The sequence below is a fragment of the Typopeltis vanoorti genome, chromosome 6 (genome assembly GCF_054136105.1).
Source record: "Typopeltis vanoorti isolate ZY-2024b chromosome 6, IOZ_Tvanoo_1.0, whole genome shotgun sequence".
Taxonomy (NCBI): domain Eukaryota; kingdom Metazoa; phylum Arthropoda; class Arachnida; order Uropygi; family Thelyphonidae; genus Typopeltis; species Typopeltis vanoorti.
The window spans coordinates 52,858,309-52,882,573 of record NC_143554.1 but is presented as its reverse complement, the minus strand read 5'-3'; the positions used below and the strand labels follow the sequence as shown (position 1 = coordinate 52,882,573).

Here is a 24,265-nt window from a genome sequence, read left to right as displayed (position 1 = left end):
CTGACCTTGCCATGGTAATTCTTCTTTTAGTTTCTGGTCAACATGTACCCTTGCTGCTTATTAGAGCTCCAAAGTAAATGAATTGATCCAGCTTCTTGAAGTCAATGTTATGGACAAAATTGTCATTTTCATCTATAGCCATGTATTTTGTTTTATCACGATTAATTCTTAAACCATATTTCAGGCTTTCCTATTCAACTCTTTTAATGAGGGACTCCGGTTCTCCTTTGCTGTTGGCAATAAGAATGGTATCATCAGCATACCTAAGGTTATTTATCTTTTTGCCACCAACTGAGAAACTGATATCATATCCTTTAAGTGCCTTTCTCATAATGTATTCTCCATAAAGACTGTATAGATCAGAAGAGAGTATGCATCCTTGTCTTACACCTTTCTTGACATTGGCCCACTGAGATGTTTTTCTATCCATCTTTACTGCAGCCTGATTCTTTTCATAGAGTTGTTTTAAAAGGTGTGTCAAATGTTCTGGGACACCCATTTTACTTAGTATTTTCCACAGGTCTTTCTACTTGACACAGTCAAATGATTTGGCGTAATCAATGAGTCCATATACAAGGGAATATTAAATTCTTGAGCCTTTTCAACCAAGCGCCTTAGATAAGAAATTTGATCTCTGGTTCCAGGTTCTTTTCTAAAACCTGCCTTTCTGCAGAAAGTTTCTGATCAACATATGTTTGTCTTTCTTTAATAATATTGAGAAGAATTTTGCTTACATGTGAGATCAAGGGTTGCAGTTCTATAATTATTAAATTTATTGACATTTCCTTTTTTATTTTTTTTTTTTTTTGCATATTGGGATAAAAATGGATTTTACCCAATCATCAGACCAATCTCCTGCCTCCCAGATTTTATTACAAATTTTTCTGTTGATTTCAATTCCCATGGGTCCTAGACATGCAAGAAGAGAAGTTCACTTGGTATTTGGTCATAGCCTGGGTTTTTTCCTTTCTAAGATTTTTTAGAGAGTCTTCAACCTCTCCTTTTAAGATGCAAGTTTACTTATGGAAGTCTCTAGTGTTTTCATTGTTGAATGAGACTAAATTATCTTTATATAGATTCGAGAAATAGTCTTTCCTTCTATTAAGGATGTCTGTTGGATCATTAAGTATATTATTGTTGACATTAGCAATACTTGATTACTTTGTTTTAAATTTTCTATTCAACAGCCTTATTTTGCTAAATAGGTCAGGTTTGATTTTGATTTGAGCAATATTCAATTTCTCTGCATATGTTGTCAATAAAGTTGTTTGATGAGCTTAGATAACTTGCTGTAGATCTGTCTATCATCTTCTGTTGCAAGTCCTTTTGGCTTTATTTCTCGTCTTTTCTCAGAGTTTCATTTGATATACAGGGTGTGTTGATTCTGGATTTTTTGGGCAATGTTGACTTTGCAGTTTCCAGTAATATTATTTTGGTTTTATCCCAAAGTTTTTCTGGGGTTGTTTCATCAGTGTAATTCTCTAGTTCTAGAAATTTATTTTCCACTTTAATGCTATATGTCTCAGTAATTCCTGTAAAGTGTGATCTGGGTGGTATGTGATGTTATTTTTTTTTTTTTTTCAAACATATTTTTATATCAGCAATGAGGAGTTGGTGATCAAAGAGCCATAATCAGCTCTGAGAAATGCTTAAACATTTTTCATCATAGACCTCCATCTTTTGTTAATAAGGATATAATCAACTTGGTTTCTTGTTTTTCTTGCGGCAACCTCCAGGTGTATAGTCTCCATTTATGTTGCTTAAAGAAGGTGTTAGTAACCATAAGTTATCTTTCTATGCAAAAGTTGAACAGTCTTTCACCAAGAACAGAACCTCATGGCATACCACTGGTTACCTTCCTGTTTGGAGATGCTGCTCCATCATGCACAACATGCTGGTGTCATTCATAGAGCCAATCTTCAATCCAGCTAATCAATGTACTACTATCTATTCCCATCTTCTGCAGCTTGTACACCAGCTTATCATCCGATGATCTGCCAAATCACCGGATGATAAGTTGGTAATTTGTAGATGATAAGTTGGTGTACGTTGATCTACCAAATGCTTTTGCTCAATCCAAGAATATCACTGTATATGATTTTCATGTTGGAGGCTTAATGGATTGTATACAGCTCTCAGAAAGGATTAAAACATAATTTAATACTTCCTAGACAAAATATAGGAACTATTAAATTCTGTTTGAATCCTTTTTGAGTGCTGTATACAATTCATTAAGCCTCCAACATGATGTCTTCATAGCACTTAAGTCTCAACACACGGGTATATGATTCACCCTTATCTAACACACTAATTACTTTATCATAAAATGGAAGTAAATTTCTAAAACAAGAGCTACTCTTTACATATCCATGCTTATCATCATGAAGAATCCTATGTTCATCAATCCAATACTGCATTTTACTCTTAACCAATCTTTCTAACACCATGACTGCAGTTATACAGACTGGTCTATAATTGGAAACTTCTGTTCAAGAACCATGCTTGTGGAGTGGTACTATTTTGCTTCCCCCCCCCCTAATGTTTAGGAACCTTACCCACTGTAAGACTTTGATTAAATAACCAAGCCAAGGGCATACCTTACTGTTTTTCTTAATTGTTGTGCATTCCTTAAAAGTATGTGGTGATATGTCATCCATTCCCATTGCCTTATTAACATCTACCTCAATCAACACCTGCTACACCTCTGATTCTTTCCATTTACAGTTCTTCTAACACTTGCTTCCCCCCTTTTTTTTTTTTTTTTGTATATAATGTACAATATCTTTCACAACACTATGACATATACTGATGAAGTGCCTATTTAATAATTCCGCTATATCCTTTTCAGTTGTCATTCTGCTACCAAGATAAAATTCACTCTGGAAGTAGAAAACAACAACCAACTGCATTTTTTAGATATCTTGATAAAAAAAACAACCTAATAGTGTCAAATTATCCATTTACAGAAAGCCCACAGATACTGGAAGATATCTTCACTATACTTCAAACCATCACAAGACACACAAACTGAGTATTATCCACATGTTGAAACATAGAGCCAAAACGTTTATATCAGAAGAGGAGGATACACAGAATGAACTCTCACTAATAGCCAACACATTATCACAAAATGGATATCCTCAAAACATCATCAAAAAATATCTATACAATGACAACTGCAGACAAGAAGAATCCCACTGTCAGCACATTTCTACTGTAGTGATACCTTTCATCAAGTCAATTTCTTATCAAATAGCAAGAATACTAAGAGCACACAACATCAGAGTGGTCTTCAAACCAACCACCAACATCAAACAAGTTTTAGGATCTCCAAAAGATAAAGTTCCGTTCTACAAATATCCAGGAGTATATTACATTCCCTGCTCCTGTGGTCTTGCCTACATCGGACAAACTTCACGAAGTTTAGAAATTAGACAAAAAGAACATGTTGGTGATGTAAACCACAACAGAAGCATCTCTTCCGGCTTAGCACATCATTTCTGCACGTCTAACCACACGATAGATTGGCAAAACAGCTCCATGCCATATCTCGATGATGACTACAGACATCGTGTATTTAAGGAAGCCACAATAGTACTAATAACTGGCGAAAACCTCAACAGAAATCAGGGTGTAATTCTAAACAGTTCGTGGAAAAACTTGATCCTCTCTCTCAATCAATCCGAACTACAGCTAGCCAGTAATCACATTACAAGTCTACAACAAACACGCATGCGTGATAATGAATAAGAACAATAAGTCATCTCTGTCACGCAAAACGTGTAACCATAGCTACTAGTTTGGTTACAACGTTTTTTATGTTCCTTTTAATTTGCATATACTAACTTTCATATCTCCGTAATGCCTTGAAAAAGCCAGACAGTTTGCTGGCGAAAGTGGTAGGTTTGAATAAATGTTTTTATTATAAACTGGTCTGTATTAATAAAATTGTATTTCTATTATAAAACAACCAAAAATGTATAATTTAAATTGCACATTCATATTTTTCTCATTTTCACTTTTTCTTTCAACCTTCCATCTGCTGTACTACGTGACAGTCATTTCCCCAATTGCTCTAGTTGTATCCTGTGGATATGTGCTATTTCGCTTCATTTCAAGTTTTGTCCTGTGAAGAATATGTACTATTTCATTCTATATTACAAACCATTCTCCTCTTTGCAACACACTGCATTGCATGAAATCTCTCATGTTAAACTCAGTGAACAAGATCCTTGGCCACCATTTTCCAAGTGCATATCAATGGCATGAAAGATACTTTCTGACTAATGTCTCTCTCTCTCTCTCTCTCACACACACACACACACACACACACAGTCTAAAGTAAGTAAAATATTACCAAAAATAATTACTAAACTTATGAATAGTTTCGAACTTATGAATCGCAAGCTTCTTCAACAACTTAACCACAACACCTAACACACGGATAGGCCTATAGTTTGATGCTTGAGTTCTATCACCTCCTTTATGAAGTGGCACAATTTTACCCTCCTTCCACTCCTTAGGAACTTGATCCAATGGAAGACTTGTATTAAAAAAATATCTTCAGGCAGGTGTCAACTACCTAGCACATTCCTTCAGAATACATGGTGATATATTATCAAGTCCCCAGCCTTATTAGCATCTAGTTTGCCCAACTCTCCATATACCTCTTGCTCACTTACAGTCAGTCTCTCCTCTCCATCATCAACTGCTCTCAATCTCTCCATGACGTCACATTCACAAGATTTAAAGACCTTTATGAACTACTCATTAAGTATCTCCACCACATCTTCTGCAAAAGCTGTCTTTATACCATTTTTTCCAATCAATGTCATCCTTCCATAATCATTCTTTCTTTTGTTGGCTGCATATCGAAAGATCTCTTTAGGATTCTTTTTGGCTTCATTAGTTAACTGCTGTTCATACCTTACTTTTGCTACCCTTACCAAGTCACCCACCTTGCCTGGTCTTTGTAATCTTCATGGAATTGGTTATTTCCACTTCTCTCATGCTGCCTCCATAATACCCTTTTTCTCTGTATCGCATACTTAATCTCTTTATTCATTCATTTCACATCTACCAATTTAACCTTCTTACCCTTGGAATACATTTAGGCATTGGATCTACTGGATAGTTCTTGAAAATCCCCCAAGCTGCATTGATCTCTTTCCCGGCTAACTCCTCATTCCATGCCTACACACACCTGCAAGCTGTCTCCTGAGCTCTTCATGATCATCCCCCTTGTAGTTCCACATATACCCTTTTCTCACAGAGGTCCTCACACTGCTGGCAACCACCCAGGTAAGTACTTCATGGTCACTCTCACCAATTGGTAGGTGATTTGACACCTCCTTTATAATTACATCCTCTGATGAGATGACCAAATCCAAGATCCTCGCATGTCCTCTTTTACATACTGTCTGAGGTAGTTAACCCTCAAAAACTCAAGAAACTTATTTTCTTTACTTCCAGTTGCTATCTCGTCATTCCAGTCTATATTGCCATAATTAAAATCGCACATAATGATCACTCTTTTCTTATTTGCTTATCTAATTTGATTATACATTTCATTATCACTGCCATCTATATTACCTGGTCTATAACAACATCCAACCAAGTATTTCATTTCATTCACCTCTATCTCACACCATACTGCCTCAAAACTACTGGCCCTATTTTCCTCTTGCATCTCTACTTTGTATGGACATAACTCTTTCTCTATCAACAATAGCACTCCTCCCTCTCTTTTTACCCCTTCTATCTTCATGAAACACATCATACGCTTCCATCTCATCATACCATTCCTGTCAGGATATCATCCTCTTCCAACCATGTCTCACTTATTCCGACAATCTTTGGGTGAACAGACGCAATTAGTGCAACCATTTCATCTGCCTTGTTTCTTATACTTCTAGCATTGGTATACAAACACAACAACTCATTCCTTGATCTACAGCTAGTTCCACTGATACCACTCATTTGATGTGATCTCTCCATGCTCAACTGGGGCAATTTCCCTTTCTGCTTATTTATTTTAGAACACTCTTCAATTTCAATATAAGACACATAAAGCTAATAACTCCTTCAGAACCTAGGATGTCATGGCTTAGGAAGAATGCCTGGAGAGGACCAAAGAAGAGAATGAAGAAGAAGAACAGATTGCTCCACAAAAAAAAAGGTCCTGTTCTGCTGTCATGAAGTAATCCATATCCCATGCTTACTTTTAGGTATTATTATGTGTATACTCCAAAACTTCATTTGATGGTCCTGATTCTAACATTTTGACATGGAAAGGTAGCCTCAATCTATATAAATTACCTGCTTTAAGTAAATTCATTTTTGGCAAAGATTGGTCGATTGGTAGAGCCTCTGCTACTAATGGCTCAGTTAAATAAGTTTTTGCACAGTTAGTAGTTGGAAAGGGACCAATCGTTCAATGCTGTTGGCACACTCTCCTTCGATGAGTCTTTGGACTCCTTGGAGGTGTCAAATAATAATAATAATATCAGTTTCACTTAACATGACAATTACAAATTTGACTCATTTTGGGTGAACATAGTAGCTTTAATTCCATGTTGCAGTTGAATTTTGCATGTGTGTAATCTTAGGTATTAAGCATCAGATATTGGATAGTGGTCTTAGAGAATCAGATTCCAGAATGTGACAATAAATTTTTTTTGTGTGGGGGGTGGTGGCTGTGTACACATGTCACTTCATTTTGATGTGTCCCACAGTCTGTATGGATGTTCATGGTTTCTCTGGTGATTTCTGCTTAAAAATACTTGTTGTTTCCCCTCAACAGAGAATTAGGTAAGAATGATTTAACTGGCCATAAGTTAAGTATGAGAGAGGACATGTAAGAGTTGTTGGAAGAGGTGAGAGTGAAGAGTGAGAAAGTGAAAATCGTTAGTATTTTACCTTGCTATGATAAAAATGAATTAAAAAGAAAAGCTATGATGTCAAACGATTCGATGCATAGGCTATGTAGAAGGAATGGATGTGAGTTTTTGGATGTGTGGAGTGTGTTTGAGGGAAGATTGGATTTGTATAAGAGGGATGGCCTACACCTGAATACGTTTTGTATCAGGAGTCTAGAAAAAAAACTAATAACTGTATGAGACCTAACACAGAGAGTCAGGGAAACTAAATTATAAACGGAGGAATGGTGTGAATGTAATGTGAGAGTGACAATGTTATACAATTTTGTTAATGACGCGAATGGGCTTTGTCATGGAAATGTTGAAGAGGGTATGTGTTCATCCGGTTCGGCCCCCATCATATGTGTGCAACGATGTCTACATGTGTAAGGCATTAGAGAATAATAGAGATCTGCAAGTTGTCCAACTGTGTCAGGCGGACTGCAGACAAGACAATACAAAAGAACCGACAGGCAGATTATTATGTCTATGCATGAATGCTAGGAGTATAAGAAACAAAGGGATAGAGTTTATTGCCTTAGTCATGTTGCGACCTCACATTCTAGGTATTAGTGAGACCTGGCTATCAGAATCAGACCTACTAACTGGTATTTAGTGTCATGGGTACAGTATTTTTAAGGGTAGAAAGAGGAGGGAGGGAGGGGGGTGTTGCTAATAATATCAGATGACTTAAATCCAGTTAGAGTTGAGACCTATGATTGTAGTAATGCTACTAACAACATTTCATGTGGCAGTGAGTTAGAAGCCATCTGGTGTGAGGTGGAATCTAACAAGACTAATTACATAGTAGGGTGTTATTACAGACCTGGTGGATCAGTTGCTAGTGATGAAGAAATGTATCACCAAATAGAAAAGATGAGTATGAAAAGAGTAATCATAATGGGAGACTTTAATTATTCAAATATTGATTGGGTAGCAGTAGAATCTCATGAGAAGAATGAAAATGCATTTATTGAGCTGTTGCGGAACAACTTCCTCAAGCAGCATATGACAGAGGGAACTGGAGGTCAAAGAGTGTTAGATTTGATTATAATGTCAGAGGATATTTTAGTTAAAGACGTAACTATTTTGCCTCCAGTTGGTGACAGTGATCATGCGGTACTCACTTGGGAAGTGACCAAGTTTATGAATGTTCCATTCAGAAAAGGTTACATGATGAACTACAAAGCAGGAAATTATGACCAACTGAGGAGTATACTGAGTTCAGTGGAATGGGATCAGTTGATGGATGGGAAAAATATCGACAGTTCATGTGAATTATTTAAACAATACTTAAATGATGTGATAACAGAGTATGTCCCGAGAGTTTGAAGAATAAATAAAGTAGGAATCAAATGGATATGTAATCTTATTAAGCAAGAGATTCGTAAGAAAAGGACAACGTGGAAGAAATACCATTTGCATAAGGATGATGTCTGTTATGAAGGTTATAAACAGCAGGCTAGAATAGTCACAACTGTTGTATGGAAAGCAAAATCTGAGTATGAAAAGAAACTGGCTCTACATGCTAAAGACAATCCACAAGAATTCTATCAATATGCTGCAAGTAAAAGAAAGAATGAATATGAAAGAATAACTCTTCTAAATCCAGATGGTGTGAGGGTTACAGATGCAGAAGAGGTTGTTCAGTTAATGAGTGCCCATTTCGTTAAAAGCTATCAACCTAGTGAACGCAACATTGAGCTCACTGTTAGCTGGCAAAGGTTAGTCGATTGGTAGAGTCTCTGCTACTAATGGCTCAGTTAAGTAAGTTTGAGCACAGTTAGTAGTTGGAAGGGGACCAATTGTTCGATGCTGTTGGCACACTCTCCCTCGATGAGTCTTTGGACTCCCTGATGGTGTCAAATAATAATAATAATAATATTTGCCTCATCACTAGATGAAGAAATGCAAGTGTGTGAGGCCGAGGTATTAGAGCTGGTGTACAAACTGAATAAGAATTCAGCAATAGGAACTGATGGAATATCAGCATGTGTTCTAAAAGAATGTTTAATTGTACTGGCTATTCCTTTGACCAGAATGTTTAATATGAGTCTCAGAACAGGGAAGATTCTGCAGGAATGGAAGGAATGTATAGCAATTCCATTGCACAAAGGTAGTGCAAAGACCTATGTATCCAACTATTGACCAATTAGTATTTCAGGAGTGGTGGTGAAGATTTTGGAAAAAATTGGTTAGGGCTTGCATTTAGAAATGGGTTGACAGTGAATCTCAACTTTGCAATGAACAACATGGGTTTACTAAGGGAAAGTTATGTTTTTAGCAACTTGCTCGCATTCTATAACAATGTTACCATTGAACTTGACAGAGGAAATGGATAACCATGATACTTTTGGATTTTGCTCAGGCTTTTGACAGAATACAGCATGATTAACTGCTGCATAAATTGGAGAAAATGGGTTTGGATTATAGAATATTAGCATGGATAAGAGGATGTCTGACTGACAGATATCAAAAAGTGGTATATGGGGGATGTGAGTGTGCAAGATTTAATGTAACAAGTGGTGTACCACAAGGATCAATGCTTGATCCACTGTTATTCAATCTGTATGTTAATGATATTGGGAAGGATTTGACAAGCGACATTCAGCTATTTGCTGATGATGCAAAGATAGGTAGGGTAATCAGATATGCTAGTGATATGCAGAATGATTTGAATAGGCTGGAATTATGGGCATGGGAAAATGGGTTCCAGTTCAATGTTAGTAAATGTCAAGTCATTCACTTCGGCATGATTAAATATCCAATGTTGTATTATATTAGGTTAGAAGAAACTGATGAGGCTAGTGATCTTGGAGTGTTAATAGATAGGAAGTTGAAGTTCAGGGGGCCATGTGGCAAAGAATCCAAATACAACTCAAAAAAGATAATTACAATGCTGAAATGAATGTTCATATGTAAAGATAAGGATGTTATGTTGCCTCTTTACAAGGCCTTGATAAGACCTCACTTGGACTATTGGGCGCAGATTTGGTCTCCTGGTTTCCGTTGTGATTCTGATATATTGGAGAGAATGCAAAGGAGAGTGTTAAAAATGATATGATTGTGGAATACTGAATATGAAGACAGATTGAGAATTTGTAGACTGCAGACACTAGCAAACAGGAGAAAGAGGGGGAGATAGGATTGAGGCTTACAAACTTCTGAAAGGGTCATACAGGATTTCAATTGATGAAATTTTTCAATTTATGGAGAGTGGGTGGTAAAAGGACAAGAGGGCATCCTTGGAAGCTGAGAATGAAGGCTGCCAAGAAAGGGATGTGGGCTAGATTTTATGGATTATCTTTGGATGTTTTGAGTGTGAATGAATTCAAGAATAAGTATGATAGCGCACGTGCGTGTGTGTGTGTGTGTGTGGTATGTGGCCTCCCTCGATGTGTCTCTGACTCCTTGGAGGCCACTCTTAATATAATAATTACATTATAAAAGTATAGAAATTTCAAAATTGAGAAATTATAAAAATTACACACACATATAATAATAATAATAATAGCATATTTTTTTAATTCAATGATTTTTATTATTAATATTATGCATTTACAAAACATGTTGTTCTATTTTATTTTTATTTATTTATTTTTTTAATAATGAATTTCATACAAATTTTCCTTTTGTTTGTATAATGGAAAGAAATGGGGTGACCTGGGATCAAGAGGAAACAGTTGGAATTGAAGGAGTTCTGAAATGAATAAGCAGAAAGGGAAATGGCCCCAGTCGAGCATGGAGAGATCACATCGAACGAGTGTCATCAGTGAAACTAGCTATATATCCAGAAATGACCTGTTGTGTTTATATACAAATGCTAGAAGTGTAAGAAACAAGGCAGATTGTTTCTTACACTCAACAAAGCACTAATTGAGTCTGTTCACATAAAAATTGTCGGAATAAGTCATCCTTGGAAGCTGTATAAGGAGAGTGTGTATGTATGTGTGTGTAGGGGAATGAGAAGCAGGTTTTTTTCATGCAGAGTTGTGAATGATTGGAATGCCTTGCCTGAGAGTGTGGTGTCTGCAGAGAATTTGAGTGTGTTTAAAACACGGTATGATGAGCTGTATTTGATAAAAGGACCTCCAAGATGAGTCTTTGACTCCAAGGGGTCTTGGGTAATAATAATAGTTACCGTTGATGGTAATTTATAGTTGCAGTTGAATAAGATTACATTTTTTTATCAGTATTTATACTATAACATTGAATTATATTTAGGCTTACCATACGTCCCGGTTTGAGGGTATGGTCCTGGCGTCCTGGCCAGTTTATCATTTTGTCCCGGTTATTTGGTAAAAATTTAAAAGTACAGAATATACACATAGTACAAAAAGTGCAATCTTAATTGAGTTTAGATTGCAAGTCGGTGTTTCTTTTCGGCGTGTTGTTTGTGATTTTTTTTACTTCATTAAATTAATTTAACCCCAAAATGCCAAAAAGAAACTATGTGTTTACGGATGAATTAAAAAAAGGATTATCCGTTTTTGAAAAAAGCTTGTGGTCATATTGATAAAGTGAAATGTGAACAGTGCTCTTCAGAATTTTCTGTGGCTCATGGTGGGGCGTTCGGACATAAAAAATCACTTCAGATGTGTGAAACATAAAGCTAGTCTAGCAGCGGCAGGAACTCCCTCAAAGATATTTTCATATTTTTAAGGTGCCGATCCAAGTGACAAAGAATTTTTAATAACTGCCAAAGAAGCTACTTTTGCATTTCATGTTGCTGTTCACAATCGCAGCTTTAAGTCTGCCGATTGTTCATCTAAATTGATATCAAAGCTTTTTGAAACAAAGTTTCAAAAAGTAGAACAAAATGTGAAGCTGTCATTGTTAATGTGATTGAGCCACTGTTGTTTCAGCAACTTTGTGAAGATTTAAACAAAACAAATTTTGTGACGATATCAATTGATTCTTCCAACAGGAAAGAAATTAAAACTGTGCCATGTGTTGTGTGGTATTTTGCACCAGATTGTGGAGTAAAAGTGAAACTTTTAGACTTTCAATCAGTTTTTGGTGAAACTGCAGAAATACTGACAAAATATTTAATGGCAGTTATGAAAACTCATAATATAACAAAAAAAATTATTGGATTTTGTGGAGATAACTGTAAATACCAAGTTTGGGGTGGTATAACAGAGAGGAGAAAACAATATTTACAGTCGATTGAAGAAAGAACTAGGAAGAAATATTGTGGGCATTGGTTGATGCGGTGCTCACAACTGTCTTCAAACTGCAGTTGCTGTTCTACCTATTGAAATAGAAGCTTTAGTAGTGTCAAAATTTATAAATATTTCCACATTTATATGGTTCGAGTCACTGAACTAAAAGCGTTCTGTGAATTTGTAGATGTAGAGTATAAAAAGGTTCTTCAACATTGCAACACCCATTTTCTTTTCGCTACTTCCAGCTATTGACAGAATACTTGAAATCTATGAGGGACTGAAATCATATTTTATTTCACAAGAACACTGTCTGGTGATGATAAAACAGTTCTTTGATAATGATTGTGGTGAAATGTATTTGTGGTTTGTGCATGGACAACTCAAATTGTTTAACAAAGCTATCTTGATTATGGAAAGTACAAAAGCGAGTGCAACAGATAGGTTAGTCGATTGAACTTAGAAAATCTAAAAACAAATCTTGAGGAAATGGCGTGAGTTAAGTAAATTTGATACCTCAAGAAGCAAAAAGCTTTTTAGAATACTGGACTAAATATTAATATTTACTGGAAGTATTAATATTAATACAATACTACAAGAGTTTACAAAATTTTATGACCAAGTGTCTTTCTTACATTGAGCTTTGGGTAAACAGTTTTGGTGGAGCAGAATCTTTTACTTGGATAAACAACAGTGAATTAACTTTGTCAGAATTGAAGCTTCAGGTGAAAAAATTAATGAAACTCTTGCAAATAATTAATAACTTATCTGCAAACTCTTGTAGATAAGTTATTCTATGAATAATTAATTATATATGCGTAATTGTTTGAGTTAAGAGCGGCTGAAAATGTTGTGCGCTACCGGTATTATTAGTGTTGGGGATTTTGCTTGCCTAAACTTAATTACAAAATCGTTATTATTAGACCTAGTAACCTGCAGAGAAAAAAAATGGTGCCGGCATTGCCATTCCATGATTTTAATTTAGATTTCAGTCGTTTCGTTAAGTGTGAGTGCCTGTTATATGTATTCCTTCGATTACGTAAATGATTTGTGGAATGATTAGCGTGGATGGAAGAAGGGTGTGTGGCAAAAGTGTGACCTGAACAAAGAACCGATGAATGCAAATATGAAATCGATGACAGAAAGTGTTAGTAACGAGAATGTCGCGGGAAACATGAGTGCACGTTTGAAAGAGAAGGGATGGTGAGAAAGACAGGTGAAAAAATGGTTAAAAAATCAGTAAAAAAGAAAATGAGCGATCTTGAAAACCATAACGGATGTTAAAAGAGATGAAGAGTGAGGCGAGAGTGGCGGAAGGAACCGAAGTTGAGAGAACAAATGAAACTAGAAATGGCGTAACGCAGAAATCGAAAGTGAAAAAAATTGAAGAATGAATGATAGCGAAAAAGAATGAATGATGCGAAAGTTGGATGCATGTTAGACCGAAAGTACTGAAAACAAAGAAATATAAAATGAGAGTGAAAAGTGAGAGAAGAATGATAGCGAAAGTTGGACGTATGTTGGACCGAAAGTGCGGAAACAAAGAAGGATGAATGAGAGTGAAAGGGAGAAGAGGGGGATCGAGAGTTAGAGAGTTGGAAAGATTTAATGATAGAGAGAATGTGTTGCGAGATTCAGAAGTTGAATTGGATTGGATGAGGCAAGAAATGAAATGGATGCAGAATGAAATTAAGAAAATTCAGGTCAAACCTATTAAAATAAATCATGATGGCATGAAAGGGTTAACAAAGAGATGAGCGAGTGGCATTGTATGCCACTGAGCTGCTATCTCGTCATTCCATAGTGGCATACAGAATGACGAGATAGTCATTTAATAGTGGTATATGGAATGACGAGATAGCAACTGGAAGTAAAGAAAATGAGTTTCTTGAGTTTTTGAGGGATAACTACCTCAGAATGTAACAGAGGGCACACGAGGATTAAGGGTCTTGGATTTGGTCATCTCATCAGAGGATGTAATTATAAATGAGGTGTCAAATCATCCACCAATTGGTGAGAGTGACCATGAGGTGATTACCTTGGTGGTTGCCAGCAGAGCGAGGACTGGTGTGAGAAAAGGGTATATGTGGAACTACAGGGTGGGGGGTTGATTATGAAGAGAAGAGCTCAGGAGCCAGCTTGCGGGTGTAGCATGGAATGAGGAGTTAGCTGGAAAAGAGATCAATGCAGCTTGGGAAATTTTCAAAAACTATCCAGCAGATGCAATGTCTTTATGTATTCCAAGGGTGAGAAGGTTACATAAGGTAGGTGTGAGATGGATGAATAAAGAGATTAAGCACGATACAGAGAAAAAAGGTATTGTGGAGGCAGCATAAGAGAAGTGGAAATAACCAATTTCATGAGGTGTACAAAGACCAGGCAAGGAGGGTAACTTGGTTGGTGAGAGTAACAAAAGAGCGGTATGAACAGCAGTTAGCTAATGAAGCCAAAAAGAATCCTAGGGAGTTCTTTCGATATGTAGCCAGCAAAAGAAAGAATGATTATGGAAGGATGACATTGATTGGAGAAAATGGTATAAAGACAGATGTTGCAGAATGTGTGGTGGAGATACTTAATGAGCAGTTCATAAAGATCTTTCAATCTTGTGAATGTGACTTCATGGAGAGATTGAGAGCAGTTGTTGATGGGGAGGAGAGACTGACTGTAAGTGAGCAAGAGGTGTTTGGGGAGTTGAGTAAACAAGTTGGAAATAAGGCTGTGGGACTTGATAATATATCACCGCATATTCTGAAGGAAAGTGCCAGAGAGTTGACACCTGCCTTGACATATATTTTTAATACGAGTCTTGCACTTGGTCAAGTTCCTAAGGAGTGGAAGGAAGGCAAGATTGTGCCACTTCATAAAGGAGGTGATCGAACTCAAGCATCAAACTATAGATCTATCTGTGTGTCAGATGTTGAGGTTAAGTTGTTGGAGAAGCTTGTGAGAACTAGGATCCAGAGTTGGGTAGACAACAATGGTATAATCTTTGATGGACAGCATGGATTTGCTAAAGGGAGTTCATGTTTTAGCAATCTACTTACTGATTACAATAAAGTGACTGCTTCCTAGGACAGGGGAGAAGGATACACAGTAATATACTTGGATTTTGCAAAAGCGTTTGATAGAGTACCTCATGATAAGTTGACAGTCAAAGTAGAGCAGATGGGATTGGATATTAGATTAGTGCATTGGATTGGAGACTGGCTATCTGATAGGTATCAACAAGTTGTGTATGGGGGTGCGATATCCAGGAAAAGGAAAGTCACTAGTGGAGTGCCTCAGGGGTTTGTTTTAGGGGCATTACTATTTAACTGTATATTATCGATATTGGCAAAGATTTGGATGGAGATATTCAGTTGTTTGCAGATGATGCAAAGTTGGGACAAATCATAAGGAGTAGTGAAGATGTTGTGGCCTTGCAAGAAGACTTGAATGAATTGAGTGATTGGGCACGGAAATGGGGATGTGAGTTCAATGTTGCAAAATGTAAGGTTTTAAAATTTGGAAAACAAAGATGGGATGCAGAATTTATGCTTGGTGAGAATATATTGTTGGAGGTAGAAGAAACCTGGGGGTGATAGTGGATAAGGATCTAAAATTTAGAGGACACATTGCCAAAATTGTGAAGACAACACAAAGGCTTCTGGGAATGATGCAGAGGACACTGACATGTAGAAGTAGGGAGATTCTTGTTCCATTGTATAAGGTTTTGATTAGGCCACACATGGACTGTTGTGCCCAGATTTGGTCAGCAGATCGTCAGAAGGATGAAGAGATGTTGGAAAGGGTCCAAAGGCGACTGACTAATGTAGTTTCTGGAATGTTGAGTATGAGGAAAGATTGAGAAGATGTAATTTGAAGAGTCTGGTGGAGAGGAGGAAGAGGGGAGATGTGATAGGGACCTACAAGTTGGTTAGGGGTTGTTATAAAATCAATGGTGAAGTTCTACAGAGAATAGTGGGAGATCAGGGGAGAACCAGAGGTCATCCCTGGAAACTGTATAAAGAGGACTGTATAAAGTTTCGTGCAGAGTTGTGAATGATTGGAATGCCTTGCCTGAGAGCGTGGTGTCTGCAAGGAATTTGAGTGTGTTTAAGGCTTGGTATGATGAGATGTGTGGTGATAAAAGGATCTCCCAGATGAGTCTTTGACTCCATGAGTTCTTGGGGTAGTAATAATAATAATAATAATAATGCAATAAACATGGATGAACTGTTTGATGAAGTGGTGATTGCAAAAGTTTTTTGGTTGGCAAACTATGACATTTTGAAAAATGCAAGTTGCGAAAAAAAATGGATACAACTATTCAGTCATTTCAAAGAAAAGAACATTTCATTGCCCAATCTTGTCCAAATTATAGAATACATTTTCATCCTGCCAGGGACATCTTCACCTGTTGAAAGGATATTCTCAATAATGAATGACATATGGTCTGAAGAAAGAGGTAGATTGGCTGAATTAACAGTAAAAGCTGTATTGTGCTGCAAACTTAATAGTGAACTAAATTGTAGTGAGTTTTTTGACATGGTTAAAAATAACAAAGAATTTTTAAAGAAAGTTCATACTAGTGATAAATATTAATAAATTTTTAATAATAAGTTATGTTCAGTTAAGAGTATTTAAAAATTATTACTATGAAATGTTTTTTGTTAACCACTCCGTTATTTAACCTTTTGAATCATAAGTACTTAGCATAGAAGGCGTTACTTTCTGTTTTGAGCAAACTCTCAAAAATGTCCCGGTTCGATAAAAAAAAATTTATCAAATCTAGTTATATATATATATAACTGGATTATATATATATTACTAGTTATATATATATATAATGTAGTAAGTCTAGTTATATATATATTTTACAATTGTGCTTTTAATGTATTTAAGCCCTGTAACTACAACACTTCAATGTAGTAAATGGACTTTTTTTCTTCTTTTTGTTGATCTCAGTTGAGATATAATGTCTCGGCTTGCATCCTTGAAACTTTTTAGTAAACTTATCTGAGGATGACACCAGTTAGATATCTTTTATTAATTTGATTGCTGTGTTGGAAGTAGGCTGATGTTTGAGAGGTCAAATGAATGATCTGAAATGTCTATCAAAGTGAAATTGCTGATGTATTCTGGTGTTATTACATCTGTCTTGTTGGTACACATTCATTTTTATTGTGGTCTTATTTCTGAACTAATTTGGGGACACTTTTTTTTCACTGTGAAAGCCTTTCTATGTCTTCTGAGCTTTTGATTTGTATCGACTTTGAAGTTTGTGACTGCCTCAAGAATATCTTGGTATCTCTGTTCTACAAAAACTGGTAATTTTTTTCTATTTTTCCTTTCTTGCTTGGTACAAAAGGCCTGATTGAATGGTGTTAAATATTCGGATAGGAAGATTGGTGTATTGTCTTGGTATGTGTTCAAGCCCTTGGCAACTGGTTTTTTCTCTCTGCTAGCTTTTATGAGATTGTCTCTTGTGGACTTGCTTGTAAGATGAACTATGACTGGTGTGGGTCGTGGCAAGCCTTGTTTTTTGCTCTTCCTGGGAATCCGATTTACGGTCTGTATGTCGTTAAGCTGTAGAGTGATGTCATTTGTACGCAAACTTTGTTTGTTTACACTTGGATAAAGGATTTATTTATGCTTATGGTTGCATGAAACTGGCAAGTGAAAAGTACAATCACAATTTCCAGAAGCAAATGATAAAAATCTTAATATATAAAAGTTCATTACATAAAAGGCACATCCTGTTTTCTAAGTCTTTCTTTTTTGATTAAAATAAAGCAAAAGTAACTTGTCAGAATCAAGCCAGGGGCAATTATCGTCCTGCTGCACCAAGTATGACAAGGCTGCATGTTCTCACAACATTTCATAACATAAATGTAGCTGTATCCGAGGTTTAATTAGAGAGCAGTTGTGTCTTGTGCGAGAAACTTGATCCATTAGAGGAGGCCCATTTCACATTGCATTATCATCTTCTAACATGAATTGGAGTTCTGCTGATACTATGACGAGGGCTATGAGAGTGACTATGAGAATAACGTCTTCGTGGTGAGATTGGACCGTGATCTGCTGTTTCCTCCATAACCACTGCCACAACCATACCAACTACAGGTCAAGGTCGAGTCTGGAAAGCCAATCCAAGGCTTCATCCATCATCTTGTGGATGGCCACCACTGTGAAATTGGTGCCTTGGGCAGTCATACACAATATGAGTAATCGTCTCAGCCATGGGCGAACAATCACAACAAGGGTGATCTAACAGCTCCCATTTATGTAAAAGATAGCCACATCTGTCCTGATTAGTTCTGATCCTGTTTATTGATGACCAAATCTTCATAGGAAGAGCAAACCAGGCTGCGTAGCACAGGGATCTTTTACCAGGAAGCCGTTTGTTTGGAGATTGTTAGACCAGAGTTCTCTCCATATGTCAGATACTTATGGCAGCGCAGCTGAAGAGGCTTTCTAGATTTGAGGCAAAGACTAGGTGGATTTATGAGAGTCTGGTGTAGGGGCAGGAGTGGATTGCTCATTGCTTTATTAAATTCCTTAATCGAGGCTTGTCTTCTCCGTACGTTTGGTGGAACAGTGTTAGATAGTACAGGCAGCCAGGAGAGAGAGGTGCTTCTCACTGTCCCACTAATTGTGTGCATGGTAGAGTTTAGCTGGGTGTCTATAATGTTAGTGTGTGCACTTCTTTCCCAGACAGGGGCGCAATATTCTGCTGCAGAGAATGCGAGGGCTAGTGCAGATGACCTTAGGACTTCTGCACCACAACCCCAGGTTGTTCCAGCAAGCCTTGAAATGATATTGTTTCTGGTTTTAATTTTATTGGAGAGGTTAATGATGTGCCTTTTATAGGTTAGGCTTCTGTCCAGGCTCACTCCAAGGTATTTTGGGTGAAGCTAGTGTTCCACCATTTTTCCACAGAAAGATAGGTTGAGTTGTCGATTTGCCTCTGCATTGTACAGGCGAGATACTGAGGACACTGTTTTTGTTGGATTTGGCTTCAAGTGCCACTGCTTGAAGTACTCTTCCAGGGTGATCAGGTCTGTATTCAAGGTTGATTCTAGGTTGGCAAAGAAGGTGGATTGATTTTTGAAATTAACAGTTGTTAATTGTTAACTATTGTAATAAAAATGTTAACAATTGTAATAATAGAAATAGGACATCACTGTTACTGGAAGGAAAACCATCTGTAAGCAAGAATGTTTATTCATGTAATCATAAATTAAATCTAACTTGATGTAATTATTATTATTATTATTTTTTATTATTATTATTTTTAATAATATTATTTATTTTTTTCACTAGAGGTTATGCCAGTGAGTAGCATGTGATCAAATCATTGTTTCTCTAGCTTATGGTTTGAAATGTAACGCAGCTTGTCTTGTATATTTATGTATGCTCCAGATGATGATCTTGATATGAAGATCGAAATGTCGAGATAATAAAAAGAGTTATTTTAACACAGTTGTAGAATCCATAATTTCAAAAATGAATGCTGATCACCATGTAACACTAAAAGAAAAGAGGTGGATTGATGTAAGATTGCTAGGTCATCGGCGTACATGTACTTGCTTGATCTGGTATGAGGTAGATCATACATGTAGATGTTAAAAAGTAAAGGGGATAACACAGAGCCCTGAGAAAGACCATTGTGAAGGAATCTGGGCCTGCTCTTTTTTCTGCCAATATGGACCTGGAACTTTCTGTTGGAGAGAATAGATTCAAAAAGTTGTAAAGTTTTTTTGCACTTTACAATGTTCCCTAGTTTTTAGAGGAGGCCCCTGATCCAGACAGTATCATAAGCTGATGTTAGGTCAATGAAAGTGGCTCCAGATTTAAGTTTCTTCTGGAAGCTTGCTTCAATTTCAGTTGTCAGGACCAGGACCTGGTCACAGCAACTTCTTCCTGATCTGAAGCCAGCTTGTTCAGTTGGGAGAGCTCTTTCGATGAGTGGTGAAATTCTTTTAAAGAGAATTCTTTCAAAGAGCTTAAAGGTGGTGCAAAGTAAGGAGATAGGTCGTAAGTTTTTTGCATCATTTGGATCTTTCCCTGTCTTTGGCACAGCAATTATTTTGGCTTCCCACCACAGCTTTGTCAGGTTCCCAGTCATGATAATTTCTGAGAAAAGAGCGGCCAGCCATGTTTGGCCATGTTGACCAAGATGTTTCAGGAACTCAGGGAGGATACCATCCACTCCTGCAGCTTTGCCATTCTTGGTGAATTTTAAGGCTATTTGTACCTCTTCCAGAGATACTGGGTGTACGAGTTCAGGAGACTCGGGTTCCGTCTGATGGAAGCTTGTAACAGCAGTTTTCCTGGTAGAGCTGGGATGAATCTTGGAAGTTTTCAATAAATGGTTAGCCATTTGATCAGGAGTTATCTCTGTTGTTTTGTGTGTTGTTGGCTCTGCACCACCTAATTTTCTCAGAAGTGACCAGCTTCTCCAACTAGATGTGACAAAATCAAGTTTGTTGATGGTTGAGGTCCATCTTGCCTTTCTGCTTTTATCCAGGGTTGATATGAGCTCCTTAGCAACAGTTGGATCTTCAGTTTCCTCATATTTGGCTAGGAGTTCCTCACTTTCTCTACTCCAACATGGGATATATTGTTTGTAGCCTCTAGGGATAGAGGCTTTTGCTGCAGATTTGAGTAGTTTAACAAATCTAGGATAACAATTAGGAGTAGGTGGAATTGCTCTAATGGTTTGATCGATTTGTTTCTGAAATGCAGTCCAGTTGGACCTGTGGAGATTCCATCTAGCATTTGGTGTTCCGCTTATGACTGGGATTGAAGTTCCTATCTCTAGTAATGTAGGACGATGTTGACTATTAGGGAATCTGTTGAGGATAAAGGATTAAACTAAATTTATTATAGTCTAATCAAGTGAAAAATAAACTTCTGACATCTTCCAATATACTGATGACTGAACAGCAAACATTGCTATTGGGTTAATAACTTTCATTTTAGACAAATTATAGACTCTACAACTGTGTTATAAATAATAATTTTTTATTATTTATAACACAGTTGGTCCATAATTTGTCTAAAATGAATGCTGATCACTGGGTAGCACTAAAGGAAAGGATTGAGTTAATAAAAATATAGTACTTTAATTTATTAATTTCTGATGTGGAACCATCCTAAAACATTTAATTTTAGAGATGGCAGTTGTAAAAAAAAATAATAAATCAATCCTTCAAATGTAAAGCATTCTTATACTTTATATGGTAAGGAATTCTCTTCCACTAAGATTTCATAAATAATTTTTAAACTAATGCAGTGCTTAAAAATTATTTAATAATATTTATGTGATTAGTAATTATTATTTTTGCTTAGAAGTATTCTGTCTTTGATTAAACTCTAATAATTTGATTAGGTACATGCATCATCGAATATATACTTACATTGGAGAAGTTTGTGTATCTGTAAATCCTTATCATACTATGAACATATATGGGACCGATTATGTTAATGATTATAAAGGAAGAGAAATTTTTGAACGACCTCCACATATCTTTGCTATAGCTGATGCTGCATATAAATCAATGAAGAGAAAGTCAAGGGACACATGCATTGTTATTTCAGGTAAACCATTCAATATGTCAGCTAAAAAGAATATTTTGAGAAATAATTCTTAAAATACTACATCTTATGGTAAAGATATATGTAAATATCACTTTAAGTTAAGGAAATTTTTCATTTAATATTATTTTGAGATTATTGATTCCATGGAAGTTGCTATAATAATAATAATTATTATTATTTTATCTTCTTGGTCCTAAGACTCGTCATATGAATGCCCAAACTAGCCATTTTTCACACAATGCCTGATCATACTTCTTTAAGCTCATTCATTGATAATACACTCACCACCTCTGACATTGCATTCTATTTGTTCACTGCTCTCCAAGCAAAAAAAATAATAAAATAAAATAAAATGAAATAAAATGAATCTAATCCTCTCTTCTCTGTTAAGCACAGTCTTAACCTTGAGGAGTGATTTCTTGTTCTCTCCCTTCATCCTTTCTGCTGCTTCCTTTTTCCCCAAGAAACCCAAGTGAGCAAATTCTCAGCTTCCTTATACAAGTTGTCCCAGTCCTGAAAATACTTCAGGTGCAAACTTCGTTTGCTTACACTTGGATAAAGGATTAAACCAAGTATATAATTTCTTGGTATCTTTAATTGAGGGATTACTTTCCTTGACCCTTCTTATCAGAGGGTTTAGCATCTAAGTTATCCTTTCTGCTATTTGGGCCACTTTTTCAATATATCCCTTCCCTCCTTTAACTCCCTGACCAGTCTTGCCCACAAGTTTCTAGTCTTATCAATTTCATGGTGTGTAGTTTCATCAGTAGAATACACATCTTTACCCTGAAATCATATAACTTTACACTTTACCACTCAACTGGTAACCATTATCCTTGCCTACAATATTAGTCTAATTAAATCATCCTGAAGGATCTCTACATCATGTTTATTTACAATAATTGTAAATATATTGTAAATAAACTCACTAGTTTAGCATCATCATCATCATCAAACAACTAGATATTTTAACCTTGAATCATCCACATCGTCATTTAAGGTATGCAGCAGTGCAACTAAGAGCCCTGTGAGACACCACTGGTTATTTGTCTTCTTGATTCTGTTACACGATGTAGTGTTCTTTGAAGTCTGTTACTGCTTTTTTATCCATGTCACCATTTTCATATTACTCCCCATTTGCTCCAATTTATTATTATTATCATTGTTACGGGCTACTCCATGGTGTTCTTAGATTTATCGAAGGAGGACCTGCACTATCCAACATTTGTGCAGTATCTATCATACTTTGCTTTGAATTCATTCACAGTCATGGCACCCACAACAGACTCAGGCAAGCTATTCTGCTCTTTCACCACTTTCCAAGCAAAAAATCTAATTCTAACACCCTTGCTAATCACACTCCTGCTCCGTTTCCAAGGATGGCCCTAGTTCTCCCATCACCAGACCTGTTCTGAAAAATTTTCTCTGTATTAATCTTGTAAAAACCTTTCAGTAATTGTATATCTCAATCATATCATGCCCTTTTCCGCCTGTCAACCAATTTCTGTAACCCACAAATTTTCCACCTCTTCTCATAAGGTTCATTCCATAGATCTGCTACCATTTTGGTCACTTGCCTCTGGATCCTGTCCACCTATTCCTCATTGCCAAGAAACCCAGGTGACCAGATCTGTGCAATGCACAGTATTCAAAGTTATCAAAGCTTGATAAAGAGCAATAATAACCTGCTTGTCTCTGCTCGCCAAAGTATTTTTCAATAACCAAGTAATCCGAGCTTTCTAAACTTTAACTCCCTTCCTTTAATTTTCTCAAAATTTTCTCAAATCTCTGATTCTGTCCATTTCCGAGTACAGTTCCATCAATATAGATATATATATATATAGCTGGTAATCTTTTCACCCCAAAATACATGACGTTACACTTTGCCACATTAAACTGATGTCCATTCTCCTTTGCCCAGACTGATGGTCTATCCAAATCATCCTGCAAAATTTTAACATCATCTATATTAACTATTGTTCTATCTAATTTTGCATCACTGGCAAACAACTGAATAGTTCCTCTCAGCTCCTTTCCTATATCATTAATATACAAATTAAATAGTGGCGGCCCGAGAACAGAAACATGCCACTAACCACAGGTCTTCTTCTGGACTTGACTCCTGAGTAGACTACTCTCTGTCTGATATCTCTCCATCAGCCACCCTCTTATTCACTTCACTAAATTTATAACCATCCCCATGTGTTGCAGTTTATTGATTAGAATTCCATGTGGTATCCTATCAAAGGCTTTTGCAAAGTCTATCAGCATCATTGTAAACCCAATGATACTGATAGACCTTTATCCAACTTGGCAGCCACTGTAATATAAATCATGAGCAAGGTACTGAGGCATGATCCACCCTTCACAAAACCATGTTGTCCTCCATACTGTATCCCATTTCTGTCTATCCATTCCTGTATTTTGCTCTTGACCAACTTCTCCAGTACCTTGACAAGAAGTCCTGATATGCTGATTGGTTTATAATTTACTACATCAGTTTTGGAACCTCCTTTATGCAATGGAACTATTTTCCAATCCACTGATCAGAAAATAGTTCATTGCACCAATCCATCTCTTTGAGACTAACCCAGAACC

The 24,265-nt window shown here is 36.6% G+C and overlaps 1 protein-coding gene across 1 annotated transcript in view; it reads left to right on the top strand.

Moving 5' to 3' along the window:
* LOC150105454 (unconventional myosin-Id-like) overlaps positions 1–24,265 on the top strand; it is a 435,962-nt gene that overhangs the window by 100,088 nt on the left and 311,609 nt on the right. The window contains exon 2 of the mRNA XM_090394828.1: positions 21,459–21,667. Coding sequence (XP_090250954.1) covers positions 21,459–21,667 — 209 coding nt within the window. The remainder of the gene's footprint in view (positions 1–21,458; positions 21,668–24,265) is intronic.